This window comes from Channa argus, chromosome 7 (genome assembly GCF_033026475.1).
Source record: "Channa argus isolate prfri chromosome 7, Channa argus male v1.0, whole genome shotgun sequence".
Taxonomy (NCBI): domain Eukaryota; kingdom Metazoa; phylum Chordata; class Actinopteri; order Anabantiformes; family Channidae; genus Channa; species Channa argus.
The window spans coordinates 28,682,579-28,704,519 of NC_090203.1; the positions used below are offsets into that span (position 1 = coordinate 28,682,579).

Genomic DNA, 21,941 nt, shown 5'->3' on the forward strand with positions numbered 1-21,941 from the left:
GCTCCCTCTTAATTTTTTTTTTTTTGATCACAGAAGCTCTTATGGAGATTTCAGTCCCCTGCAGGTAAGTAGGGCTACACTGTATTTTTTTTCACCAGATAATGGAGACACTAAGAGAGCTGTTCTGTTCTTCCTTTCTTAGATTCTCCTTTTTAGCCTTCTGGAGCTCAGTCTTTTACCTTCTGTCGTCACACACTCAAACACCAATGGGGGCGCTGCTATCCAGAGATACACAACAACCCAGTTGGTTGTTGGTTTGATCGAAATGTCCTTGAGCAAGACACTGAACCTAAACTTAGTTGCTCCCATTGAGTGTAAGCCAGCTGCATAGCACCTTCCCCATCGGCGTGTTAGGTTGTGTGTGTTTGTGAGTGCTGTTTTGGATGTACTGACTTTTGCAATGAATTGTTGTTATGGAAAATAGAACTATGGAATAGAGAACCATTATTCTACAGGGAAACAGACACTTGTATATAATAATGCATGAATGCGACAAAGCATTTTTGATTTGAAGAAATAAATATGTAATTGCTTATATAATGTTCAAAAATTACTAGATGATGTAGAGGTTGAACAAGTAGTTTGGAGAACTTTAAAACTTGAAACTTTAAAATTTTTATTCATATGACCGCAGAACAGTTTTTTATTTCCCCCCAGACAACTTTCAATGAGCTTTGGACCAGAGAACACGGCTGTGTTTCTGGATGGTGTTCACATATTGTTTATTCTTTGTATGGTACAGCTTCAACTTTTGTGAGTTGCACAGTGAACTGTGTTCACAGACAGTTATTTCTGGAAGTGTTCCTGAGCCCATGGAATGATGACCAGTGGAGAATCATGCCTGTTTTTAATACAATGCCACCTGAGGGCCTGAAGATCACATGCATCCAGTTTTGACCTTCAGCCTTGTCCCTTGCTGACAGAGATTCTCCTGATTCTCTGAAGTGTTTGATGATACTATATACTGTAGATGGTGGGATCTTCAAACTCTTCGTAATGTTACTTGGAGGAACATCTTTCTGAAATTATTCCACAAATTTAAGACACAGTTTGTCACAGCGTGGTGAGCCTTTGTCCATTTACATGCTCCTTTTATACTTGGTCATGTTATTAAACTGTTGCCAGTTAGTTAATTAGTAGTCAAATGCTCCTCCTGTTGCCCCTCTTCCAACTTTTCTGAGATGTGTTTCTGCCATCAAATTCAAAATGAGCAAATATTTTCCATAAAAGTTCTCAGTTTCAACATATATGTTTTTCATGTACTATTGTGAATAAAATATGGGTTTATCAGAGTATGAGCCAACCAGGGTTTCGCCTGTTTTTGTTTATGTTGTGTATTGTGAGGTTAGATTGAGATTAAATTAAGAAGTATACGTGTACTGATTATGTCATTAATGAATCATATGGCTTTGATGTTTGCCTTTGTAGTTTATCTTTTAAGTTTGTTTAACAATTTGTCAAGAGAGGCAGTTCAGCTAAGATATTAAAAGAAACAGACATGGATTACAAGAGAGACAGAAACTGGAGCAAAGGAACTGACAAAACTGACAATTAGAGGTGTACTGATTATGTCATTAATGAATCATATGGCTTTGATGTTTGCCTTTGTAGTTTATATTTTAAGTTTCTTTAACAGTTAAAAAAATGACACTTCATCTTAGTTACTAAAAGGAACGAACGTGGACTACAAGAGAGACAGTACATGAAGCAAAAGAACTGACAGGATACAAGTGGAAGGTTCAGTGTGACACAGTTTCTTGTAGTGTTCTGTGGATTTAGGAATCACTTTGAGAAACTTGTTTGATGGAACTGACTTGTGAATGTGTTTGTGAAATTACTGCTCGTAAACGTGTATTGTAGAATTAGTCCGTTATCGGCTAAGTTGAGAAATGTGGAATAAAATAAATGTTCAGGGCTCGTCATACAACGATCTCTAAAGTGGATTATTGTTGGACCATCGGATAAGAATAAGATCACCTCTACAGTGAGATCTGTAAATCATTGCATTCTGTTTTAATTTCCGTTTTACACATTGTCCCAACTTTTTTTGAATTGGGGTTGTAAAAGGAGACACAAAGTGTTCTTATTTAGAACCAAAATTATTAAAAAGAGATAAGTATCTCTAAGTTACCAAAGTTTTAATGTCTATTTCACTCTATGGCACTGTAGGATGGGAGGAGCACTTTTACTTGTCTGTCCCAAAGTTCATATTGTCTCATCATTTGTCTATGGCTGTATGATTAGTTGGATTAGTGGAACAAATAGGACAGAGGTTTTAAAATCCTTACCTTGCTATCTACATCTGATCTCTCTTCCTGCTTCGTCCTTTCTATTCATCCAAAATAACACGGTTTATAAAGTTATTTGCGTTGGACCCAGAAAGGAGCAGAACACTGAGGGTTCGGAAACGCAGAACATTTTTATTATAAAGATAATGAAATTAATCAATGAGGGTGACTGGGGTGGCAACTTGGGACCGAAAAGGGAGGCAGGGGTGGCCGGGGAGCAGTAGGGAACTTGTGGGCAGAGTTTGTAACGGAACTGCAGCGGAGCCCAGGAAGAACTGAAGGAACGAATGGCAGGAGACTGGGAGGGCAAACAGGAAAAACCCCGAACAAAGTACAACTGAAAGGCAAGTAGCAAAAAAAGAAGTAGCAACAAATATACAGGGGAGAAGGCCAAAACTCAGACCCTGACAAAAGGTCAGACTTGCTTTAAAAATGAGTAATTCATTAGGTATTTAACTAACTTGCAAAGAGTACAAAATCTCACGTAGAAAACTGAATGAAGACGCCGTCACCAGGCAGGGAGATAACAAAGTAGCAAACAAAACTTAGACACTTGAAAGATATTAAGAAATCTCTAAACAGAATAACCAGACTGGGAACTCGAAACTAGACCTTAAACGTAGATTTTTTTGGGAACAGATACAGACTTGTCACTCGGAGGGTATGAAAGACGATCTGGCAGAGAGGGACAGGTGAACAGGGTAAATAAGGGGAGGCAGCAGGTGAACAGAATGAATTCGTTCTGTGGAACTTAGTGATAGACAGTTTACCAAACATCTTTTAGAGAAAAATAATTCCCCTCTACAACTTTCCTGCAGTTTGTTGGCATGACCTCATTCCATGCCACATTATATTGCTCAAATCAGACTTATTTTATAAAACCAATAGAATTGAAAAGATAAATAGATAGATTTTAATATTTAATGTTTTTGTTTGGGTGTCAAACTGTTTGCCCTGTTGCTCTGTATGTTAAAGTCAAGTGCTTCATTTCAGTGTCTTTTCTTTTTAATATATTTTCTTATGAACACGTCATTTTTGGCTTTAATTATCTTAGTGAAGTATAGCACTGTCTGTTCTCACTGTGCTAGTTGCTAAAAGTGCTAAACTTGTATATAGTGCATTTCCAAGCACAACCTTTTGACCCCGACTTGGTCAGTGTATGCAGTACGGTAAGCACTGGTCCCTGTAAGCATTGTAAGTATCACTGTCATAATTAGCCCTGTCAGATAGAAATTACATGTATAGCACATACAATTGCAAACAGGAAAATCTAACAATGAAACTTCCTTATGACCATGAGGGTTTTTATGACCTAAGAATATAAAAAAAAAAAAACATACATTATATACAATACATTTCAGGCTCAAAGCAATTTAATTTATCAAATGCAATGATTGTGGTAAAGTCACATAGTTTACTGCCTGTCCAGGTCGAACCCTCCTGGAGAAGCTGTTCCTGCAGCAGGAACAGGAGGAGCCAGAGGAGGCTGAGAGGCTCTGCTCCAGGATCTTGGCCATGGGCCTCCTGCTGCCTTTCACTGACTGCTTCAGAGAGCAGCTGGGTGGCAGCACTGCCCATATCCCCTCCACAACCTCAGCCAAATTTGATGTATGTATAACTGCACCTAATTGTTTTTCCAATTGTTGATGATTTTGTTGCAGTTTTCATCCTGATAGTTGCTTACACTTACTGTGATGTTTTATTTTATATTGCATCTAAATGTTGGTTTATAATGTGAATTTAGACACTTTCAGTGTGTCTTCACATTACCAGATCAGTATTCAGCTTGTCCAGTCTCATGCACACAAAATTATAGTAAGGTGTTGCTGATCCTAAACAGCACAGGGACAAGCACCAGGATCAACTTTTACGTTGCTCAGTGCTTGTTGTGGTTTAGCCAGACTTCAAGCCTCTGCTCTACATAGAAGCCTTGGCAAGGCATCATGCCATCACAAAAGCAACTGGTTGCTGGATTATACACTGATATGAGAATGTGAAACATTTGAAAAACCGCTTGACAATCACATAGCATTTTCAAATATGGGGTCTTTAGTTTCTTTTTGACCCCTCTATTCTATTTAATTATAATTATAATTCTATTTGTCTTACCAGCATAACCAACTGTATACATGGGCAGCAGTTAACCAGCCTCCCCACTCCCTGGATCCTCTTGATGGGAAGCTAACAGCGAATATTAAGGGTCCCTGGCTCCCAGCCAAGACTGGACCTAAACCCACAGATGCTGGTAATACCAACACATATCCTGTACATACTTTCTATAGCATGCAGGTTATTATTGTTGTCCGTGACTATTAGTAAAAATTAATACAGACACTACACAAATGTTTTCCTCATTTTCTCCCAAAACCTCAGTATATCAGCAGACACCTTGGTTTGGATTTAGAGTCAAGCCCCAGTCTCCAGCTGTGAGGTGGGGAAAATCCTAAACAGGTGTAGAAAACCATTCCCAAGATTTTTACTGATAAGATTTCCAGCGTGTCTGGTCTTTATTGTCATTATGTACAGGTACAATGTATTTAGTACAATAAATTTAGTTTGGCTTCTCTCTTGATTTAAAATGACAATAATAATAAACATTTTTAAAAATTGCAATAAAATTAAAAGAATAATAAAAACATTAAAAATGTATGTATAAGGGGAGACATACGGACAGTGGTAGAAGTAGCAAAATTATATTCGAGGTGACCGTTTTTGTGTGACCTCCATCTTCCACTTACTTTGCATCTGGAATGCAGAAACTTTAAATCCTATAACCTGATGTAAATGTGCTTTATAATTAACCATAAACAAACATGTTTTTACTGTTTTACTTTTAATGTCTCTTTACTGGCTACGTGTGGCCGAAAGCATTACATTTTCGGGCTGGCTGTCCTAGTCTTTTGAACCCAATATCTAACAAGACAGGACTTTTCTACAGGAGACTGGGGTTTGACTTTAATGATAATTGTAACAAAATATGGCATGACTGGTTACTATACTGTATGAAGTACATGTGACATTGTGTTGTATCGTCTAATACTGATGTCATAGTATACCTGTACCATAAATATCAGGGGCCGTTGTCCCCATGGTGTCAAATAGTTCAATAGTAGCGTCAAAGGGTATCATCAATATCATATGCCAAAGTACTTCAAAAGCCAGCACAATTCGATGCCTTAGGAACTCTCATTATCTGATGCTGTGGAATGTTAACATGTTGGGTTGGACAGCACATCGTGCTAGCAAGTAGGCTACCAATGCCATTTTATTTTGGCATAAAAAATACATACTTTTTGTTCCATTTAGGCACAAAAACAAGATGGTTAGGGAAAGGAAAAATTGTGGGGTTGACTAAAATACAACAACAACAAAGATTTTTTTACTCAAAGTTGCTACTTTACTTTTCCAACCATCTGCCCGACCTTCTGCACTGCCAACACTTTATATAAATGTCATCAAATGCATCAATTTTCCACAATTCCTATCGTAATAACTATAACTAGTAGGAAGCAGATGATCTGCCAAAACATATATCATGATAATGATCAATAACTTGCCACTCAGCGGGATGATACTGTAACACTAGAAACACCTGATAAAATAATAGTGATGAAGATGCAAGGTACCTGACCTTTGTATTCTTCTCTCTCTATTTCCCATAATATCTTTTCAATTATCTTCATCCCTCTGTGTGTGAAGACAACAATCAAGGTCAGTAGTCATTTCTGTAGTCATTTTTGTTATTGTGAGCTGTATTTCTGCTGATTTAAATCCTGGGAATGTGCAGGCACTAGCAGATTTCTTTTGGTGTTAGGCCCCAGGTGAAGATTTGTCGGCTTGTATGCCAGAATTAGAAATATAATGTACTGTATTGCTGAGTTTGAGCCTTATTTAATTATAATAACCTATGCAAATCGAAAGAATCAAAAGCATTTAATTGTGTGTACAAAATTAGTTCTGAGGAATATAATAAATGCACATCACAGGATGCATTTACATCCTTGCTTCCACAGTTTTTAAGTTACATTTTTCTGTACTTCCAGCCGCATTTTCTGTTGTACTGTATCCCACTGATCTGCTAATGTGCCTCTTTGTTTAGAACACCATGCAGCATTCTCAGGTTCAAAGCAGCCACCGAAGGAGGTCCAAGAATATCAGGTTAGTTACTTTAATATTCTTTACTTAACATAAACCTTAGGCTGAAAGTGTTAATAAAAATGTAAATTTAATTCACTCTAAAGACATAAAACTAAAATGAATATGTCTTGTTTTGAAACTAATGACAACTAAACCAACATAACAAATGTAATAAATTTTAAGATTAAAAACAAATGTTTTAAAATTCCAAATATAATACCAATGGTTGGCATGTTGTTGTTGTTTTTTTTGTAAAGATTGATTGCAAAGACGAATAATGTAGAACATATATATTTAAAAATGGCCCCTGTCATATTTCCCCATCATAATCCTATAAATGTTTTTAGTGTGTAAACTTTGGACTGCACACAGGTCAGTTTAGTACCTGGACTCTTTTACTACAGGGCCATGATGCTGGAATATGTGCAGTTGTGTGGTTTGACATTGTGTTGCTAAAATAAGCAAGGTTTTATATGGATGGCAGCATATGTTGTTTTAAACAAATACTGTACAGGGTTGACTGTGGTGCAGGAGATAAAGTGGTTGTCCACCAATCCCACAGTTGTTAGCTTGATCAATTGAAGTATCCTTGAACAAGACACACAACCCCAACTTACATACTCCAAGTGACTGTTGGCAAACTGCATAGCAGCTCCCCCAGTCTGGCCAGGTTACCAGCTCTTGGTAGAGTCCTGGTTGTGCCAAACGTCTTTAATTTGAGAATTATGGAGTCCACTGTGCTCTTTTAAACCCTCTGTGTGCCAGAAATTGGTTCGGAGCCTTCCCCAGATCTGTGCCTTGCAAAAATCATGTCTCTGAACTCTCATTTAACCTCATGACTTTTGCTTTGATACAGTATGCATTGTCAGCTGTGAGGCCTTCTATAGAGAGGTGTGTGCCTTTCAAAGTCATGTCAAATCATTTTAATTTAGCACTTTTAGACTCCAGTCAAGGTGTAGAAAAATCTCAGCAACGATCAAGAGAAATTAGAGGCACCTAAGTTACATTGTTGCAAATGTCTGAATATTTATGTGTGCATAATATTTTAGACTTTTGTTTTTAATAAATTTACAGAAATTTCTAAAATTCTGTTTTGTGATCATGTGGTACTGAATTTAGATAGGTTGCAGCATAACGAAATTGAAAAAATTTATAGCACTATATTCAGGCAGACTGTGGCGCAGAAAGGTAGAGCGCTCATCTACAAATGGTGCAGTTGTTGGATCCCTGGCTCTTTCGATCACAAATGTCCTTGAACCCCAACTTAGGTTCAACTGTTGAGTGTTGACCAGCTGCATAGCACCTCCCCCATCGGTGTGTGTGTGAATGTGAGTGCGAATGGGTGAAGCAGAATCAGTGTAAAGCACTTTGAATGCCAATAGGTAGATAAGCTATATAAGTGCAGACCATTTACAATCATTTAGCCTCAATGGAGCCCTCACAAATGTGCAAATTACCCATGCTGTGTGCATTACTGAGCCCCCCACTCACCATCACATATTACATACAAGAAGTCAGATGGTTCCTCTCCACATTAGTATGAAGCATAATTTCCTAACAGAATTTCAAATTTTGATTCATTAGATAAATGGTCTGCACTTATATAGCACTTTTCTAGCTATTGGCATTCAAAGCACTTTAAACTGCTTCTTATTCACCCATTCACACTCACAATCACACACACACCAGGAGCAACTAAGTTGGGGTTCAGTTTCTTGCTCAAGGACACTTCGACATGTGACCGGAGGACCCAGGGATTGAACCAACAACTGTGAGATTGGTGGACAACCGCTCTACCTTCCTGTGCCACAGTCGCCCTCACAGGACAGTTTTCCACTTCACCTCAGTCCATTTTAAATGAGCTCAGGCTCAGAAAAGGTGGTTGTGTTTTTAGATCTTGTAGTTTTATATGGCATTGGTTAAACTGTGTTCAGATATGTTTCTAAGCTAATGCAGTGACCTCTACTGCAGAGTCATGTCTGTTTTTGCTGCCTGAAGACCTTATTATTGGTATTGGTTTTTGGCATTGTCCTTGGAATACAGAAATTTCTCTGTATTCTCTAAACCCTTCAATAGATACTGATCAATACAAATTGTTTATGACGAACACATTGGTAAATATGAACAATCTTTTCATACAGAGCTTCTTGCCCATTGCTATCCACCGTCATGTTGGTAATTATTTCTAAAAAGAGGACCTAAATGTGTAATCTTTCAGTAGGAGTGGTAGCACTACTTTCTGATTTTTCTATAGTTCTATAGCTATTTTCCATATTACATTTTCTGTTCTCTTTTGTCATCTCTTATTACAGGAGCAATGTGTTGTTCCTTCAGCAAAACTGAAGGAAAAACATGTCAGTGTCATTCAGCAGCTGGAGCAAACCATAGAGGACCTGAGAACCAAGATTGCTGAGTTAGAGCGACAGCCTCCTCTGCTGGACAGGGACAGTATGAAATCCCCCACCTTCACCACAGACAAGGAGTGTGGAGGAGAGGAGGGCCTGCTGAGGGCCATGTGTGATGCTCACTTGCAGACAGAGGCCGGTCTCTCGCAGGGCTGCCTGGAGGCCAAGTCAGTTCAGACCTCGCCTATGGATGACAGCTTTAAGTTCAAAGTGCCTTGTAGTGGGTTGGATGGAGATAACAGATTCCTGCAGCCCCCACCCAAACTTGAGGGTTTTCCGTGTTCATGTCAGCAGCAGCCTCCAGCTTTGACTTCCTTAACAGGAGGAGCAGTACCTCCTCATCAAGGTCAGACTGTGGTACCCCCTCCTCCACCACCACCTCCTCCACCCTTACCAGTATGCTCAATGTCAGCTCCTCCACCCCCACCTCCTCCTCCACCCTTACCAGGAGAATCAATGCCAGGTCGTCCACCCCCACCTCCTCCTCCACCCTTACCAGGAGAATCAATGTCAGCTCCTCCACCCCCACCTCCTCCTCCACCCTTACCAGGAGAATCAATGCCAGGTCGTCCACCCCCACCTCCTCCTCCACCCTTACCAGGAGAATCAATGCCAGCTCCTCCACCCCCACCTCCTCCTCCACCCTTACCAGGGTCAGTGCAACCTGTTTCAGGAGTCCCTCCTCCTCCTCCTCCCCCACCTCTGCTACCAGGATTTGGAGGTCAACCTCCTCCACCACTACCACCACCACCCCCTCCAGGGTGTGGGCCTCCTCCTCCTCCGCCTCCACCAGGAACCATTTGTGCTATTTCAGCTCCAATAGGGGCTATGGGCTGCCTCCCTCCTCTGCTGCCAGTGGGGCTTTATGCTGTGGGTCTGACTCAGGAGAAACCACCCAGGAAGGCTGTGGTTGAGCCACCCAGACCTATGAAGCCTCTATACTGGACCAGGATCCAGCTGCACACCAAAAAGTAAAGATGGTAACAAGTGTAGCCATGAGTGCCATGAAATAATCCTTTTTTCTCATCTTCCATCTCCCATTCCTAGTATGATGTAATATGTGAAAGTAATAATTTAATAGTTTTAAGTTGATTGTTAAAATCAAAACCCATAACATAATAAGATAAGATTGGTGCCATTATGTTTAATATGACACAGAAAATCTGTGATAATGTGAAATTTAATGTAAACCTGCAGTAATTGGAAAGTCTGAGGATTTAGTTACACAAGAAGCTATAATTTGTAAATGTAATCCAAAATATTTATGGGTTTAATGTAATCTAAGCACATTCATTTTATTGGATATGTTATTTCCTTTGTACAAATTTTTAGATCTCCTCAGAGGAGGAGTAGCAGCCACTGAAACCACTTCTCAAAAAGTAAAAGTACTGTAGGTTTAATGACTGGTGGGTAATAGATTTCTGTTGACACTGGTTTTGCCTCTTGCGTTCTTCATTTATCAAATTCTGTATCTGTAATGAGGCTGCTGTATTATGTTTAAAAAGCCTATGGTGACCCATTATAATCCACCCTAATGTCATCTGAACTGTGCTCCAGTGGATAAACTCAAAGAGTACAAATAAGTTAACATAGTAAAGACCACAAATTTGCTTGTCACAGATTATGTTGTAAAACAACTGGTAGAAAGGACCCAAACATACATCACAGAGGTAGGCACAGTGGATGAGGTTTATTGAAAGTCTAGGTAATGGAAACCAACCAGGTGGCAATGCACAGTAACATATAGACAGGTCAACCATCTGCACACTGGAAAACAGCGAGAGGGAGACGGAGAAGGTACTACAGGAGAATACACACAGTGTTAATGTCATACAGTGGTGACAATTTTGAAGTGAGCAGTCTAAGCCTATAGCAGCATAACTATAACTAAGTATAAGCTTTATCAAAGAGGAACGTTTTGAGCCTAGACTTAAAAGTAGAAAAGGTGTCTGCTTCCCAAATCAGAACTGTGAGCTGGTTCCACAGGAGAGGAGCTTGATAGCTAAAGGCTCTGCCTCCCATTCTACCTTTGGAACCTGAGATCGAAGTGGTCTACTGGGATAATAGGGTGCTATGAGATTGTCTATATATGATGGAGTCTGACCATTCAGATCTTTATGTGTAAAAAGCAGGGTTTTAGATTCTATTCTAAATTTAATGGGAAGCCAATGGAGAGAAGCTAGTGAAGGTGAAATATGATCTCTCTTGCTAATTCAAGTCAGCACTCTTGCTGCAGTATTTTGGATTAATTGCAGGCTCTTCAGGGAGTTACTGGGGCATCCTGAAAGTAGGGAATTACTGTATTCCAACCTAGAAGTAACAAAAGCATGGACTAGTTTTTCGGCATCACTTTGAGACAGGATGCTCCTAATTTTGGCAATGTTCCGTAGATGGAAGAAGGCTGTTCTACAGATTTGTTTTATATGTGAGTTAAAGGACAAATCCTGATCAAAAATAACTGCAAGGTTCCTTGCAGTAGAACTGGAGCCACGAGTTATGCCATCTAGAGTAACAATACGGTTGGACATCATGTCTCTGGGGCCCAAATACTGTGACTTCAGTTTTGTCTGAGTTTAGAAGTAAAAAAAATATGGGACATCCAGGCCTTTATGTCTTGTTAGCATGCTTGAAGCTTGATTAACTGATTTTTTTCCTCTCGTTCCATAGATAGATTTAGCTCAGTATCATCAGCATAGCAATAGAAATTTATAGAGTGTTTTCTAATAATGTTGCCTAAAGGAGACATATATAAAGTAAAAAGTATTGGTCCTAACACAGAGCCTTGTGGAACTCCATAGATAACCTTTGTGTGCATGGAGGATTCATCATTAACATGAACAAATTGAAGTCTATCAGATAGATGAGATCTAAACCAGTGCAGTGCAACCTAGTGCAGTTCCTTTAATCCCAATTTCATGTTCTAGTCTCTGTAATAAAATGTTTGATCAATGGTGTTGAATGCGGCACTAAGCTCTAACAGAACAAGTATAAAGATGAGTCCATTATCTGATGCTATTAGAAGATCGCTGGTGACTTTTACCAGTGCTGTTTCTGTACTATGATGAACTTTAAATCCTGACTGAAAGTCTTTATCCTGTAAAGGTGGTCACATAATTGTTTTGCCACTACTTTTTCAAGGATTTCAGAAATAAATGGGAAATTAGAAATTGGTCTGTAATTGGCTAAAACACCTGGGTCAAGACAAATGTACCTATTAAGCTTCCTTGAGCAGTTTAGTGGGAATAGGGCCTAGAAAATAGGTTGTTGGTTTAGATGAGATAATTAAAGTTAGCTCTAAGGGGTGCCTGTAGCTCAGTTGGTAAAGGCAGTCGTCCACGGACCACAGGGTCAGTGGGTCGATCCAAATGCCACAATGAATAGTGGGAAAACATTAGATGGACTGACATCAACAAGGCTGATAAAATAGCATTTCCAGCTCAGCAGCAGCATCACAGTTTGTTGAGCTTTCAGAACTAAACACCCAATTTGAATATAAAAAAATAAATACATCCATAGTGTAATATTCTTTGTCAGTAACAATGCTGAGATGAGCTGTTTGGTCAGATTTCCGACAGGGTGTGCAATGGATGACCCACAGACTTAATGCAAATGTGTGTAAAACTGCAACACAATTTTGAGGCCAGTAAGACCAGGGGGACAATTCTAACTAACTGAAAACAAAACTTATTTTTTTAGATTTTGTAAGTGCTTGTTTGTGTTTCTCAGGGAGGTGTCTTCTTCATTGGTGTGGGAAACAATTGAAGAACCTGAAGTGGAGTTTGAGGAGTTTGTAGAATTGTTCTCAAAAACAGCTGTAAAGGAGAAGAAGCAGCCGCTCTCTGACACCATCACCAAGTCCAAGGCCAAACAGGTCTGTGTTTACCTGTGTTTTTTACACATATTACTGTACAAACGTATTAGGCCACCATTAGATTTTGTCTATTAGCAATGCCATAGTGATCATACACAGTATGATCACATACACATAAATATTACAATTTATTAGAATGCGGCAAGAAAATATAATAATTATGTACACAGTAGTAAAAAAAAAAAAACTGCTTCTGTAGTTTCTTTCTGAGACCTCAAAAATAGACTAGTTTTACCTGGATGCCAACTTGATCTTTCCACAGTCTGAAAAAGCTTGATAAGGAATGTTTTTTGTGGAAACCCTAGAAACCACCTTTACAGATGGGGAACAGGGAGAAAATGCTTGATTTATGCAAAAGCTCACAAAGATTAGAGTGAAGATCAGTGGTAAAGTATTATGGAATAGTGAATCCAAGTTGGACATTTTGGTTCCAGTTGTTTATAACGTGCGAGGAAAGATGGTAAGTAAGGTGGGATAATGGTGGTTGACTGTGGCGCAGGAGGTAGAGCGGTCGTCCACCAATCCCCCAGAAACCCAACTTAGTTGCTCCTGTTAAATGTTGGCTAGCACCAATTGATTTGTGAGTGTGTGGGTGATTGTGAGTGCAAATTGGTGAATGAGAAGCCGTGTAAAGTGCTTGGAGCACCACTAGCTAGAAAAGCGCTATATAAGTGCAGACCATTTACCATAATGAGCTTCATGTACTGTAAACATTGAGATGTATGCGATATTGTCTGAACCAATAGAATCATTAATACTCAAAAGTACACTCTTAATTCATAATACTATTCATTCTGGCGCTAATTTCAACATATTTTGAGACTTGTTAGCCTGGTACACCAGAAGTTACATTACATTACATATGATATTGAGTTTTGCCTATAGAATCCCTTTGTTTAGAACTAAACATGTCTGAAAATTTTAATAAAGCACAAAGGATAGTTAGTGGACTAATAAATACATCCAACAACATGCCAACCTCTAGGATTCTCAATTTATTTAAAGGGGAAATTAGAATCAGGTGTTTAAATCAATGTAATGTGGCAATTAGATATGGATCTGAGAGGCTCTGCCTTTTTTAAAGAAGGAAAAACTGGGTCTTTACTATAAAAGTCTGATCACAAATGATTGTTTGAGGGCCTGGTGGCTCAATAACCATTATGTCGGGATGGAGAAACCTGCAAGATTAAGTCCCAGCCCAAGTACCAGGTTTATATTTAAAGGCAACACAGCACCTTGGTGCTGCCTGTGGCTACCCACAGCTCTGCCCAGGAGGATGGATTAGGTTTTACTTTACCATGTATATTTACTCAGTGAAAACCAATAAAGATTCTTTTTCTTTTTCCAGAAGAGTCAATGAGTCAAAGTCATAACCTTAATCCTATAGAACCGCTGTGGAAGGACCTGAAACAAACAGTTCATGGAAGGAAACTGAAATTCCAGAGCTGAAGAAGTTATGTAAGGAGTAAAGGACTAAAACCCCTCCACGTTGATGTGCAGGACTGATCAACAGCTACTGGAAATGTCGAATGATATTATTGTAGTGAAATTAATGCTGGACACCAGGTACTGAAAGCACATTAATTACCATTAGTATAAATTATTTAGGTGGGGGGGATTACTAACCATTTTGGCAACTATTACCAGATACATCCTAAACTTCAGGTGCTACTTTTAGAATTGTTAACATACAAGAGGTAGAACAGTCTTCCACTAATTGCAGGGTCAGTTGTTTGATTCCCAGCTACTTCTACTGGGTCCTTGTGCAACACACTGAACCCCAAGTTGCTCCCCAGTGGTTCAGACTAGTGCTCTTTATTTCAGCCCTGTCATAATCCATATAACTGTGTGTGAGACTGGTTGAATGAAAAGCATTTTTGTAAAGAACTTCATTTCATAAGGTCTGAATGGTCAGCACTATATAAGTGCTGACCATTCAGACCGTTTCATTCTATGATATATTTGTTACTGCCAAATACCATATTTAACCACTGTAAACAATTTTTTTGCAGATGCAGGATCATCGTCAGTATAATATCAGTTACAAACAAAATTACATGTAAAGCAATACAGCATTTGGCACATGGGATGTGCAACAATGTTAAAATGACATCTGAGCTTTAGAACCCAACCTGGTATTTTTTTTTTAGGTTGTGAAGGTCCTAAACAACAAACGTTCTCAGGCAGTAGGAATCCTCATGTCTTCCCTGCATCTTGACATGAAAGACATCCAACATGGTGAGTTCATCAATTCAAGATGTCTGCAGTTCCTGTTGTAGCTTGATAACTACACAGCAAATGATATTTCTTGTTCTTTGTGGCATCAACCTTACTTTTTATGTCTGTGTACATACTGTGAAATCAGTGAAAGCCTAGTCATCTAGTCATGACCAAAACTCCTCTCAATGCATGTCTTCAGGCCAGTTGTATTGTTTTTTTCTTCTTTTGGTATTGGTTGATTCCATTAATTGGTAGTAATTATGATCCTAGTTATCCTAAAGAGGAAGATGTCTTTAAGCAAATCTTTTAATAGACTTTTCTGCACCGGCTAATGATGTTTGGTGTGTGTATTTCTGTGTGTGTGGATGCATATAACCTTTATATTAGCTTTGATTAGGTTCTCTGTCTCTCACTCTCTCTTTCTCATTGCCTCTGTATTTGTTTTAGCCATCCTGAACTTGGATAACACAGTAGTGGACCTAGAGACCCTGCAAGCACTTTATGAAAATGTGAGAAACACACTTCACAGTCGTGCAAATTACTGAATGGGCCTACCAGGCTCAAAATGATGATAAATACATAGGGGGAGGGGGCATGTACTGTGTACCATGCAATCATGGTACACAGTACAGTACGCAGTCACGTATTATCTGTCTCGCAACATATAGTACAGTATATCTTGTATATGGTGCATTACTGAGTTACTAAGTCATTTACTCTACATTCTAACTCAGTACATCACATAATACACAAGCAGCATAGAGCGGAAGTTTACCAGCTGTTGTAACATTTTACGTAACATATACTGAAAAAAATACTGTCAATTATAGAATTTTTTGAATTTGAGGAAATGTACAGAGTATAGTTTTGGTGCACACGGGAATCAGATTTCACAATAAGTGGGCAGTTAATTTCTCTGACTGACTGGTTCCTTGAAATAATAGCAAGTGGTCATATAATATTAATCCAGGTTGTGCTTGCAGCATCTGAAGCTGCTGGTCCTTTCCTGTAACGGCTAATGAAGGTTAAAACGTGGCAGGATATCTGTTTAGTTTAGAGTCACAGGTTTTGTTGCCATGCAGAAGCTAATGGTTTAGTATCATGAACTTTGGCTACCAAGGTTGAAAACCTGAGTAGATGATGCTTATGAAGATGATAAGGAAATTTATGCCACATTGACCAACTATACAGTCCAAACAATACTATGCAGTGTCCAAATAAAGCTATTCATATGTAACCTGACAGGCACGAGCTAGGGCACATGCTGCATTACTCACAGTAATAACAGTGTATTAACACAGTGGCTGTACAGTAAGTGAACAATGCTCTGAAGGACTTTCATTTATAGTATACATTGTACCCTTCACATTGGGTGCTTATTTGTACCTTTGTGGTAATAGTTGTACTGATTATTCAGCACCGTGCCACTTCAGTGCTTTAATGTCATTGCTTTTAATTTAACTTAGTTAACGATAATTGCATTATTGACTTAATAATTATAGTAGCAAATTTTCGTATCCACAAATCCACTTTAAAATGTATATATAGTTACCTTAAAGTCCAATAATTTGCGCTAGGGGATACATTACTATAGATTGTACCTTGGGGGGCAGAAATGGACTCCTTCTATAGTCTTCTTTCTGAGTGTGTATTAGGACAGAGCAGGAGCCATGTCTTGCGTGTCTTCCTCAGAGGGCGCAGCAGGAGGAGCTGGACAAGATTGATAAGCACATAAAGTCTTCTAAAGACAAAGATAATGCTAAACCTCTGGACAAACCTGAGCAGTAAGTTTTTGCTCCTGACACTTCTGTATTGCTAAATGTATTGTGTCACTCTGTAAATAGGCATTGCAGCCTGTATTTGTAATTTGTTGCAGATTTCTCTACCAGCTCTCCCTGATCCCAAACTTCTCCAGCAGAGTCTTTTGCATCCTCTTCCAGTCTAGCTTCTCTGAGTGCATGTCATCTCTAACAAGAAAACTGGACACGCTGCAGAGAGTGTGTAAGGTGAGTCAAACCCTGCTTGTTAATGACCACTTATAACATGCCCAATCAGACAACAGCAGGTACTGACCCTGTGCAGGATCAAAAAAACAGGAAACAAACAAACAAACAAACAAAAACCTTCAGATGTGTGTTCCCTGAATCTTTGTCTCCTATCCTATCAGGCATTGCGGGACAATAAGAAAGTGAAGCAGATTCTAGGTCTTGTTCTGGCCTTTGGTAACTTCATGAATGGTGGAAATCGAACCAGGGGCCAAGCTGATGGGTTTACCCTTGACATTCTGCCCAAACTCAAAGATGTCAAGAGCACTGTGAGTAAAGATGGACTGATGCTGAAAAAAAATATTAAAAGTAAATAGATATGAACAGTAGCCAATACATCACATAAAATCTGAAGAATTTGCTTTTTATTTGGTATTTTTCACATGTTCATCATTACCAAGTGCTGTAACTGTGATGGAAATCACAGTGTGGTTTATGGTGGATATGCTGTAGTAAAAAGTAAAAAACACATGCAGCAGATAAAAATGCAGAGTAAGGTTCAGGAGCTATAAACATGGTAAATCAGAGAAGAAAATGAAGAAAGAATCTGCACAGGAAAACAAATCACCAAGGAATGAAACAGGGCAAGTGAGGAAAATGTAATTGGTGATTTGAAGAAATGTATTACATAATAAATGCTACAATGGATGTTAAATCTAAAACAGAATACAAATAATAATAAAAGCAGCAGTCTATCATTTAGATATCACTGGACTAACATTGGACAAAGTAAGAAATAATCTCAGTGTCCAAACAGGTCAGGAATTGTCTGGGCTTAGATAGTGCTAATAATGTTTTTTCTCCCTGATGAGAAATTTGTTGGCCATTAAATAGCAATTTAAAACGTTTGCAGAGGATATGCCCATTGATTTGTGCTCAGGAGACATGGTCAAATTGAAGTATGCGAAAAGGGCAATGACAAGACGAGTTCATCCTGGATTCCCTGATAGAAGGGGTGATACTAATGACACAATAGACTATCAATAGACTTTACTCTGGGGGAAATGTGAAGAGCAATAGAAAGAGAAAGGATGGAATCTGTTTTAGAACGATAAACCTTTAGGTGATCTGGCATCTATAAAACCCATAGAAAACATGATGGTAGGCTAGAAGTTAGAAACAACCACTGCTTAAAATTCAATGCTTTTGGTGGGTTTGGTGATCATGGCATGCTCCAGCCCACATTAGCTGTTACTAGTATGATGCATTCAAATCTCTGACTTACATTATAGCTAATGTGGGCGAGTCAATTAAAGGTCTAATTAAAAAATATATGATATCTTTACTTAATATATATATTGCTGCTGCGTCAACTTAGACCATTTTTAAACTATGCATGAGTCAGTGTCAGTAGTCAGTTGGATGATGAGTGCTCAGGTACCTTTTGTTAGCTGTGTTAAAGAAATGCTGAAAAATCGCACAGATCACAGACTTACACGTTTTTTTTATTTATTCTGCACATGTAGGACAGCACAAAAAGTCTTCTGTGTTTCACTGTGGCATACTACCTCAGACACTTTGACGAGGTAAGCTGTTTTGTCATACATCCTTCCATGCACTGTACTCTTCTCCTTTCATTTGTAGCTCATATTCAGAGTTAAGATGAGTGCGTATTTCAGCAAGCAAACTAATGAAAAATAATTAATAATGTGTTTGTCTCTCTGTCATTAGGATGCTGGCCGGGAGTCGTGTGTGTATCCACTCCCTGAGCCCCATGACTTGTTCCAGGCTTCACAGATGAAGCTTGATGACTTTCAGAAAGACCTGACCCGTCTCAGGAAGGACCTCAGGGGTAACACACATACACACAAACACACATAAATACTGTCCAACACGATATAATTCTTTTTGATCTCTGTGGTTGTTTCACCAAATGTAAATGTCATCTGTCAGTGATGACAAAATTTCCTCAATGCTTCCTATATTTTAGCTTTGTGTAGTGTAACTAATCATGTCCAGTAAAGTTGGATAAAGTGGGATAAATATTAATTTACTTTTCCCCACCATGTGGGGCTTTGTATCTGTTGTGTACTTTTATATCGCCAGTGCCTGTTTACAAACAGTGGTGGTAACTAAGTGAATTTCCTTAAATACTATATTTAAGTAATGCTACCAAATCAACTTTTGTAAGGGTGAAGCAGGTCAGAGAATATCTCTGACCTGCAGCCAATGGTCTAAATCTGGATCAGAAGAGGCTGCATCGCTCTTCTCCACTATAAGGTTTGTAGCATAAAATATAAAAAAAATAGATTTGAGTACAACTTTGAGTTATTCCTACTTTACCTGAGCATTTCTACTTTCTGCTTCCTGTTAATTTGAATTCTCTACATTCCTGAGATTAATGCTGTACTTTCAATAGAATTTAATTCCACTTCAACATAGTTATAGCGCTATTTCACAACAAAGTCATCTCAAGGCCCTTCACATAATAAAGTCAAGACTATACAGGTATATAGAGAAAACCCAAGAAACCCCCCATGAACAAGCCCTAGGCAACAGTGGAGAGGTGAAACTCCCTTTAACAGAAGAAACCTCCAGCAGAACCAGGCTCAAGGAGGGCAGCCATCTCCATTGACCCGTTGGGGTGAGTGGACAGTGGAGAGAGAAAAGAAAAGAGTAACAAGAAGCCACATGGTTGGTAGGAACAGTGGACACACTGGAAACACACAGTTACAAAGCTGGGGACTCCTGCAGAAGGTTACAGAGAGAGCGAGAGAGAGGGAGATGCAAATGCACCACTAAGATTTAACAAGACGAATATAGAGATGAGTCCAGTATCTGAAGCCAAGAGAAGAACGTTGTTGACTTTTACTAGTGCTGTTTCTGTACTATGATGCACTTTGAATTTGGAGTGAAAATCTTGAAACAAGTTATTCCTGTAAAAGTTGTTATATATTTGCTTTGGAACTACTTTTTTCGAATTTTAGAAATAAAGGGGAGCTATCAGTTTGTAACTGGCTAAAACACCTGGGTTAAGACAAGGTTTTTTAAGTAGGGGTTTGATTACAGCAACCTTATAGGCCCTTGGTATATAGCCTGTTTCTTAAGGGTAAACATCTTTGTGGTATTACAAATTTGACCTAAAGAACTGACCTGAGAACCTCTATCACTACAGTTTATAAATGCTGTTGCACGTATTCACACACATATTCTGTGCTCTGGTGCCAAGTACCATTTGTGATTCATTTATAAAATAAATGGCCGCTCGTGATATTAAAAAGTATTAAAATAGGTAGAAACCAGAGAACTTCAGGGGAAATGTAACAATCATCAGCAATGTGGCCATATTTCTATAATGCAATAGCTCACGTGTTTCATTAAACTTCCTGGTTTTCACAGCATCAGAGCATCTAACCACCCAGATAACTATAAATTTGCCACACTGCATTTTGCATACTTGTGTTTACATTCTACTTATGTAAAGCAAGTGCTATTTGGTGAACACTGGACTAACCCCAGGCATTTGGACATCCAATCATCCAACTTATACTATTCTAACAACACACATAATGCCCATCTAGGACATCACAACCAGCATACAACCTTCAAGGTGTGAGTGACTCCACAGAAGTTACAATAAATCCTTAAAGTGCCCACCAGTTGGTTATGACTGAGGTCTTTCAGATGAGATTTTTTAGAAAAAAGCTGACTGTATTGTTCTTCATTATTTTGTCAGTATGTACATCAGAAGTGGAAAAGGTCTGCCAGGTCGCAGATGATGATAACTTGCAGCCTTTCAAAGATAAGATGGAGGATTTCCTCACACAAGGTAAAAACTATGTTCCCTAACACAAAAGCAAACATCCACATATTGGATACTCCTATTCCTAGACAACACCTGAAACTGTAAACAAAACCCATTAACAATCTTTGAACTATGAGTCTAGAATACTGCTATACATGCTGTAGGTGGTAAAAATAAACCCAAATACTTTATCATGTTCCATTATTTGTTGTGACCTGTTGTATTTGTCCTTCCTTTCTTAGCTAAAAATGAACTGGAGACCTTGGAAGATCAACTCAGCAGCACTCACAGACTGTAAGAACCTTTATCTTTTATGACATTGCTATTTGGTGTTTGTAAATTAGAGGGTCAGCAGACTGCATTCTGTAAAGCTACTGGTCTGTATTCCTTATGTTTTTCAGTAATAACCTGATACCACAGATGATAACTAATTCATGCTTGCAGTATCTAAATGAATTAATCCAACAAGTACTCTCACCTTGGGACAAGATCCCTGGTGGCCAAAAGTTCTATCGGTGCATTTATGTGCACTTTAAGTAACCAGGTTTCAGATGGCTTTATCAAGAATGCTGGGTTCCAAAATTAGGGTAAGGGATTCAAGTAATTTAATTTCACCAGGTAGATTTCTCCTAGACCGTGTCCATCCTTTGTCACGTAAATGCCCTGAGCTGCATGTGCATAACAGGACAAGCAGTAACATACATTTAACAATAAAAATTTGACATTTCAGCATAAGGATTGTGTTTCCATGCTTAAATAACCAGGTTCCTAAGAGTAACCAGAAATCACTATTAATCAAAGAAGAAGTTCAAATGCACTTATGAAACCTGGTTACTGGAAATATGTTGATCCATGTAGCAGCAGACCAATCTAATTTCTCAATTCAACACACTTCAACTTTATTTATATTGTGCCGATCCACAACAAAGTCTTCTCAAGGCACTTTACAGAATGACGATTATAAAGATATATTGAGGAAACCCAACAAACAGTTGAGAGGTGAAACCAATTAGTGATATAATATGCAAATTCCAGAATCCCTTTAGTTGTATAATATGCAAAGTCCAAAATCCCTTTCGTGATACAGTGCCCTAGTGCAACAGTCTCAAAGCTCTGGATGCCATAAATCTCTTACGTGACACTAATATAGTTCCTAACATTGGTATGAGAATTCTTACAGTGGATATTTACTAGGCGGAGTCCTTGATACTTGATAATGTCTTGCTATGG

The 21,941-nt window shown here is 38.7% G+C and overlaps 1 protein-coding gene across 1 annotated transcript in view; it reads left to right on the forward strand.

Annotated features, from left to right (window-relative positions):
• The window catches only part of fmn2b (formin 2b), a 37,900-nt gene that overhangs the window by 8,331 nt on the left and 7,628 nt on the right, over positions 1-21,941 (forward strand). The window contains exons 3-17 of the mRNA XM_067510087.1: positions 3,718-3,896; positions 4,401-4,533; positions 5,988-5,999; positions 6,388-6,446; positions 8,738-9,801; positions 12,557-12,701; positions 14,852-14,939; positions 15,369-15,430; positions 16,614-16,705; positions 16,798-16,927; positions 17,089-17,235; positions 18,433-18,492; positions 18,638-18,758; positions 20,643-20,735; positions 20,954-21,005. Of these exons, the coding sequence (XP_067366188.1) occupies positions 3,718-3,896; positions 4,401-4,533; positions 5,988-5,999; positions 6,388-6,446; positions 8,738-9,801; positions 12,557-12,701; positions 14,852-14,939; positions 15,369-15,430; positions 16,614-16,705; positions 16,798-16,927; positions 17,089-17,235; positions 18,433-18,492; positions 18,638-18,758; positions 20,643-20,735; positions 20,954-21,005 (2,437 nt within the window). The remainder of the gene's footprint in view (positions 1-3,717; positions 3,897-4,400; positions 4,534-5,987; positions 6,000-6,387; positions 6,447-8,737; positions 9,802-12,556; positions 12,702-14,851; positions 14,940-15,368; positions 15,431-16,613; positions 16,706-16,797; positions 16,928-17,088; positions 17,236-18,432; positions 18,493-18,637; positions 18,759-20,642; positions 20,736-20,953; positions 21,006-21,941) is intronic.